The sequence below is a fragment of the Suncus etruscus genome, chromosome 11 (genome assembly GCF_024139225.1).
Source record: "Suncus etruscus isolate mSunEtr1 chromosome 11, mSunEtr1.pri.cur, whole genome shotgun sequence".
Classification (NCBI taxonomy): domain Eukaryota; kingdom Metazoa; phylum Chordata; class Mammalia; order Eulipotyphla; family Soricidae; genus Suncus; species Suncus etruscus.
The window spans coordinates 57,735,589-57,743,354 of record NC_064858.1 but is presented as its reverse complement, the minus strand read 5'-3'; the positions used below and the strand labels follow the sequence as shown (position 1 = coordinate 57,743,354).

At 44.6% G+C, this 7,766-nt stretch overlaps 1 protein-coding gene across 1 annotated transcript in view; it reads left to right on the top strand.

The window, feature by feature from the left end:
• GNPTAB (N-acetylglucosamine-1-phosphate transferase subunits alpha and beta) overlaps positions 1-7,766 on the top strand; it is a 92,143-nt gene that overhangs the window by 64,162 nt on the left and 20,215 nt on the right. The window contains exons 11-13 of the mRNA XM_049782802.1: positions 2,387-2,510; positions 4,686-4,889; positions 5,755-6,827. Coding sequence (XP_049638759.1) covers positions 2,387-2,510; positions 4,686-4,889; positions 5,755-6,827 — 1,401 coding nt within the window. The remainder of the gene's footprint in view (positions 1-2,386; positions 2,511-4,685; positions 4,890-5,754; positions 6,828-7,766) is intronic.

Genomic DNA, 7,766 nt, shown 5'->3' with positions numbered 1-7,766 from the left:
AGCTGGGTTGTCTCACTTTTTAAAATTTTATGTATATACAGTCTAGGTTTTGAACCACATCTAGTAGTATTAAAGCTTATTCCTGGTTCTGCTCAAAAATCACTCCTTGTAGAACTCAAGGAATGATAGGAGTGGCAGGGATAAAATCTGGGTTGACCACATGCAAGGTCATCTCCCTAGCAGCTGTTCTCGTATTCTGGCTCCTCGTTCTTACCTTTTTTTATAATTAGTATATTTATTTAAACCATATTTACAAACATGTTTGAGGTTGGGTTTTAGTCATAGAAAAATTACATCCCCCTCACCAGTGCAACCTTCCTACCACCAATGTCCCTCATCTCTCTCCTCCCCCACCCCCCTTGCCTGTCTTTTAGAGGCAAAATGGAGAGGTAGTTGAGACCAAGGCTATAAGGCCAGCCTGGCCTCTCTGCTTCTTGCCTGACTAGTGCAGCCAAAGGACAATCCCATAGCCTTGGTAGAGGGATTCCCTGGTAGATATTGGATACCAAGCTCCATTAACTTAGATGTTCTCGAACTTGTATAAAGGCTTATCTACCCCTCTGTGCTAATGTCTCTATTGCCTTGTCAGTCACCTCCTGTGAGTGAGTGGAGAGCTGTGGAGTTGAGCTGTGACTCATTGGGGAGACAGAGAGCTTTGGTGACTGACCATACTCAATAATTTTTGTGCTGGTGGCTGAGCCTCAGGGCTCAGTCTAGGAGGGTTGGAATAGGAGCTGAGGGATGGACATGGACTCATGAAACTTTGCACCCAAGATTAGAAGCTTTGAAGAATAAGTAGAAATCAAATGAAGGAAAAACATTCCAACTTGATGGTGCAGGCAAAAGCATGATGAAGGCTTTAAAAAAAAAAAAAAAAAAAAAAAACCTTTTCCACATAAAAAGTAATTTATGTCAGGGCAGGAGAAAGCTCAAGTTGAGCAACACATGCCTACTGTACCCAGGGCTCTGCATCCTGTGTCCCTTGAGCAGCCTCGTGGCCCTGCTCTGCCCACCCTGGATGTTGGATACACTCAGGCACCCAAGCGCTGCACCAGATATAACAATCAGAAATGCAAAAATCAAATAAATCATGGAACTATAGCACACATTTTTTGGGGGAGTCACACCCAGTAGTGCTCAGGGGTTACTCCTGGCTCTACAACTCAGAAATCGCTCCTTGCAGGCTCAGGGGACCATATGGGATGCCAGGATTCAAACCACTGTCCTTCTTCATGCAAGGCAAATGCCCTAAGTCCATGCTATCACTCTGGCCCCTCTAGCACACATTTTGATTTTGTTTTTTCCTTTTTGATTTTTGGGGCCCTGTATACACTCTATGGTGCTCGGGGGCTTTTTCCACCCTAGTGCTGGGGTGGGATCCCTCTCTGTAGTGTGCTTGTGTATGGGAGGGTCGAACCAGGCCCTCCTGCATACAGAGCAATTGCTCTCGTCCTTTGAGCCAGCTCTTTGTCACTTGTTTTGCCATGGGCAACTTCACCACTTCACTATCTCAGAACCTTATACAGGAGGTAGATTGTGGGTGCGCTTCACCCTTTCTGTACTCTGAAACCATGCACTTAAATACACCTGAGGACTTTCTCACAGCTGTCACAGGGAACAGTGACCTCTATGGTAATATTTTCACTTGCTCTGGCAGGTGTTTGTACGTGGTGTTTGAAGCTGATGAAATGGAGCAGACAGATCTAAAGCAAAGCAAACCAGGAATGTAACTGCTGGACTGTGTTAGTTTGTATGCGTGTTTGTGTACATGAGCATGTGTGGGTGAGTGAGTGTGTGTGTGTGTGTAATTGTGTGTGTTGCCATTTGTTTGCCACTGAGTTGTGTCTGTAGTCTTATGCCTATGGGAAGTTGTGTGTGTGTGTGTGTGTGTGTGTGTGTGTGTGTGTTTAATTTTTAGTTTTAGGGCCATACCCAGCTATACTCAAGTTTTATTCTGGCTTTGTACTCAATCAACACTCCTAGCAGTGTTCAGGGAACCATATGGAATGCTGGGGATAGAACCTGGATCAACCACATCCAAGCCAAATGCCATATATGCTATTCTATACCTGTATCTTGTTGGTGGGACAATTTTAATGCATTAGGGACCAGAGAGTTGTTACAGAGGCTAAGAATCTTGCTTTGAGTGCTGCTGACCCCAGTTTATTTCCAGGAACTACATATGATCTTGGGAATAAACCCAAGAGTTACTCCTACTAAGCACAGAGCTATGAGTAAAGCTTGACTACTACTACATGTGTCCTCACCATAAAACATTTAGCCTTTTAACACATCCACTCGCTTTTTAAAAAGAAAGAATTCTAATTTTCCAGTAAAAAGTGTCAGAAACTTGAATTCATTTATTTTCTCTCTGGTTTTGTCACAGGTTTATTTGACGTGGCCAGTTCCAAACTGTGCTGAGGGCTGCCCAGGCTCATGGATCAAAGATGGCTATTGTGACAAGGCCTGTAATAACTCGGCCTGCGACTGGGATGGGGGTGATTGCTCTGGTAAGAATGTTTCCAAATTCATCTGTTTATTATTATGAAACATACACAGAGAGTGACAATGAAGTTCTGTGTGGGTGTTCAGACAGTCAGTAATCTGGGGAATCTTTGGAGAGGCTGGCTCATCCTTCCACATATGACCCAGTATACTCACCTTCCCACTGAGGGCATTTTCCCATATTGGTCCAGCACCTGAGAACACCTTTTCTTATTAAGATATGAAAATCAGGAGCACTTTTAATTCCATGAGATTAAGAGCATAGATCTAAGCCAGGCTTTCTGCCTACAAGCATGTGTTCATTCTATTAGGCTACCTCTCTGCCCCCTCTCACTGGTTGAGAAGATTCTGGCAGGCTACGTAAGTCAATGAGTCACTAAAGATCAGTATGGAATGGGTAGCTCTCGAGAGATAGTACAGCAGACAGGGCACTTGCCTTGTCAATCCTGGCTTAATCTTCAGTGTCTTATATGTTCATGTTCCCCCAAGTACTGCCAGTAGTGATTCCTGAGAACTGAGCCTGGAAGAAGCCCTGAGCACTGTCTGGTGTGGCCTTAAAATAAAAACATAGCATAGGGAAAGTTTTGTGCTGAGCTCATGCTTTGCATTTGGGAGAACCCTGTTTAGTTTCCTGAGCATCACTGGAAACTGTCCTCAAAACAGGGCAGGATTGAGGGGAAATAAAAGTGAATGGGGAGTTGACTTGGGACTAAGAACATGCTTTTTCTATACTTTTTTTGGGGGGGAGGGGGCGGGCACACCTAGTGATGCTCAGGGATTATTCCTAGTTAGGTGCTCAGAATTCGCTCCTGGGTTGGGGGACCATATGGGATGCCAGAGATCAAACTGGGTCTGTCCTGGTTCAGCCACATGTGTGAGGCTTTGGGGTTGTCTCTGAGAAAGAGAGACAGGGGTTTAAAAGATTGAAGTATTTTATTTTCTCAGCATTTCTTTCCCCCTTTATTTGCTTACATTTTAGACCTGATAACTACCTCTTGCATTAATACTTTTCACTTCCTAAAACCTCTTCATTTAGAAAGCATTATCTAGGATCTGTTATCTACAGGGAGTGTCTTTGTGACTCAAGAGTAAGTATATGCCAGATTAAAATTTCATCCTTCTAATCCTGATGAGGAAACAGACTCGGAGAAAGTCTGGAGGACTGAGCAAAGCTTCAAGTTTTAGTGGGTTTGTTTTTTGTTGTTGTTGTTGTTGTTGGTTTTTTTTTTGGTTTGGTTTTTGGGCCACACCCAATGATGCTCAGGGGTCATTCCTGGCTATGCACTCAGAAATCGCCCATGGCTTGGGGGACCATAAGAGACACCGGAGGATTGAACCACGGTTCGTTCTAGGCTAGCACATGCAAGGTAGATGCCTTACGTTCTTTGCCAATGCTCTGGCCCCAAGTTTTAGTGTTTTTATCAGAGCTGTTTGCCGTACTTCTGACAAGTACAGGCCATTACCAGGGAATGAAATAGGTGTGCTTTGTGGCTGTGTAGAGCCAGAGATCCCAACCCTGACATAACCATTGCCAGGCAAAAGTCTCCTCTTCTCTCTCTGTGGCATCAGACCCCGATCATATTTGAGGTCTGCACAGTAGGTCCTTGAGTAATGCCATGTTCATTCTGTGCTGCTGTGTGTGAACTGACACTGAATAAAGGGGTGATCAGAGGACTTGCTTTTGCCCTATGCAAACTTTTATTTAAAGGTTTTTGTTTCCAGGGGCCAGAACAGTAGTATTACAGTGGGTCGGGTTGCAAAGTCAGCCTTACATGTGCTGACCCGGGTTCAATCTTTTGCACCCCATATGGTTCCCCAAGACCCGCCAAGAGTGATCCCTGAGCAGAGCCAAGGGTAAGCCAGTTGTGGCTCACAAAAGCAAACAAAACCAAACTGAGAAAGTTGCAGTTTTCAGGAACCTATCTAAGAATGTTTAATTCAGGCCTTTGAGCCTTGCTCTGGTTTGAAGTCCCCCCGAGTACTCAATCTCGACCCTCTAAGCCCCTCTCAGTGCCACCCCTTCCAGTTGTTTCCCCTCAGAATTCTACATGAAATCACCTCAAGAACAGAGGGGACCCTTTCTCAGGGAAATTCTTGTACCCTTCTCCAAAACATTGAGGAAATAATTGCTTTCTCTTTCAAGATCACAACTCAGTTCTCTTCTTCCCTTCCCTTTGCAGGTAACAGTGGAGCAAACCGCTATGCCCCGGGAGGTGGGGGCACCGGCAGCATTGGCATTGGCCAGCACTGGCAATTTGGAGGTGGCTTAAGTGGTGTCACTTACTGTAATCAAGGATGTGCAAACTCCTGGCTCGCTGATAAGTTCTGTGACCAAGCCTGCAATGTTTTGTCCTGTGGTTTTGATGCTGGTGACTGTGGACAAGGTACCTATAGATACAGATATTGCTATAAAAATACAAAAAGTAGGAGGATAGATTTCCTTGACACGCAGGGCACATTTGCGATCCGGGATGGTGGTTCTTAAATAATCGTCTCTGAGACCCTTTCCTAGCCTGGCATGCCAACTAGTTATGGGCTAAAAGAAATAGTGAACAGGCCTTTAGAAAAAGTGGACACTGCAGCCGCCTGCATCTATTCCTGTTACTATTATAGAATGATGCTTTTGACTAAGAAAACTTAAATGTAGTTGAAAGTACACAGTGAAAGTTTCATTGGAAATCAATCAAAGGCAACTTATTATTTATTAAGGATGATTCAAATATTGAATTTTATTGATAGTTTATAAATGGAAGTCATTTGGGCAGAAAGCTAAGATAGTATAGGAGTTGCCTTGTCTGCAACCACCCCAGTTCCATTCCTGTCACCACATATGTCCTCCTGAGCCTTACCAGGGATGACTCTCAGGATGGAGCATACTGGGAGTAATCTCTATGCACCACTAGGTGTGGCCCATACTCCCCTGTCATCCTAGCCATCCTCAAGAAAATTTGCGTTTTCTCATAAAGACGTTGTGGAAGGGGAAAGTAGAAGTTAAGTATTGGAATTTATTTCCAAATACCTTATATCTTTGCAGTAAGTTGGAATCAGCATTCCTTGTTAATGATTTTAATTGCCTCAGAGAGTAAAATAAACACCCATACCATTAGTTCTTATTTTAGAATTTCTGATGATTTTAAAGTCACCTTTAGAAAGTGAAAATTCAGAGCCTAAGAAAGAAAGGAAAGGGGGTTATGGGGGAGAAAAATGTCAATTTTTTAAGAAGTGATTTTGTGCGTTTTTTTCCTCTAGATCATTTTCACGAATTATATAAAGTAACTCTTCTCCCAAACCAGACTCATTATGTTATTCCAAAAGGTGAATACCTACCTTATTTCAGCTTTGCAAAAATAGCCAAAAGAGGAATCGAAGGTGCCTATAGTGACAACCCAATCATTCGGCATGCTTCCATTGCCAATAAGTGGAAAACCATCCACCTCATAATGCACAGTGGAATGAACACAACCACGATACATTTCAACCTCACATTCCAAACAGCAGACAACAGTGAGTTCAAAATCCAGATAACAGTTGAGGTTGACACCAGAGAGGAACCCAAGCTGAATTCTACAGGCCAGAAGCCCTACCAGGATTTGCTCAGTCCTGAAGTGACCATGCACCCAGAAGGGGAAGTCCTATTGGAGGATATTCCTGAAGAAAAACGCTTCCCCCAGGTCAGGAGACGTGGTGGTGCAAATGCTACACAGAGTTTGCAGGAGGAGGTGGAAATTCCTCCAGTTAATGTTTCCCTCCTGCCCAAAGAGGTGCAGGTAAGGCTCAGCACCTTGGACTTGCAGCTGGAAATTGGAGACATCACTGTGAAAGGTTACAACGTGTCCAAGGCAGCCTTGCTGAGGTCATTTTTGGCACAGTCTCCTGAGGCCAGAGGAGCTACCAAGAGAAACAACAGCTTGAAGATTCCCCTGGAAAAGCAGGTCCCCCAGAACATCACATCAGAACGATTTCAGAGGTTGGCTTTTCCCTCGGTGGCAGGTCAGGCCAATGGCTACCACTACAGTCACACTCCATCTGCAGTCTTGGAAACCCAACCAAGGTTTAGAGTGGAAACACTAGTGCAGAAAGTAGGAGGTGGCAGCCTGCAGAAAGAGAACCCCCTTTCTCTGAGTGAGCCCCTGGGAAATCATGAGGCCAGAGACAGTAAGGTCACATGGAGACAACAAGAAGAAAATGAACCTGAAGGTGTGACAGGAGATAGAAGGGATGCACCCCGGATGTCATTGGGGAGAAAACTGCAGTATCACACTGATGGTTACCTGGGCTTTTTGCCATGGGAGAAGAAAAAGGTTTTCCAAGCCCTTCTTTCTGTAAGTATGGCCGACCTTTTTCATTCCTATGTTCGGGAAAAACCAACAACATTATCCATAGTAATAACGCAGTCTCCACTACTGCACCACCTGTCATTGGATTAAATGCCTTGCTCTCCTGGCCTTGTATAAATACCTGTTAATGGTGATGTTAGCCATACCTTATCTGGGGTATCCAGTCTTGCTATCTCCATTTTACATTTTAGGGACAGGCAAACTAGGCAAACCCCAAGACACTAGTAGAACAGGCCTTATCTTTCAGAAGCTGCCTGAGCAGGGCTGGGGAATAGCTGAAAGGACTGGAACGTTGATAGTTCCCAGTTTCAGTCTCTGGCACCACAGGGACCCCTGGACTTGAGCCTCATCGTACAGCTGGACCCAGTCCTCCTTTCAAACCTGACCCCTCCCCAAGAGTTCTTTTCTTTCTTATGTGAGTCAAAGCTAATCATTTCCCATGTTACTTATGAAAGGGAAGTGCATGTGACTTGTATGAGATTCCCTATCATCCCAGAGCAAGTCCCATGAGCCCAACTACAGAGCTGGTGAACTCTCTCTCCCATGTCTGGTCTCCACCGTGCCGTATACCCTTTTTAAACCTGCCCCACACTGTCACTCTGAAAAGTGATGGGGACAAAGTTGCTGTTGGAGGAGGATCCAAGATCAAGTTAAAGAGTAGATTTCGTAAGGGTGTGATACATGTCTCTGTTGAGGTAGGAACAAGGAATCTAAAGGGAAAAGTACTTCACTACATAGAGTATTGAAGAAGACATCTGGAGGTGTCTAGGTGCAGGCTCTTGCAGGTGGGTAGGAGTGGGCAGAGCAGGAAAGACCATGTGCTGTGAAGAGGCTGGCAGTGTTTGAGGACAGGGAAGAAGAGAAGTGTATGTGATTTTTCTGCTTATCTTCAACTGCCTGGAGCAACTAGCTAGGAAATGAGCA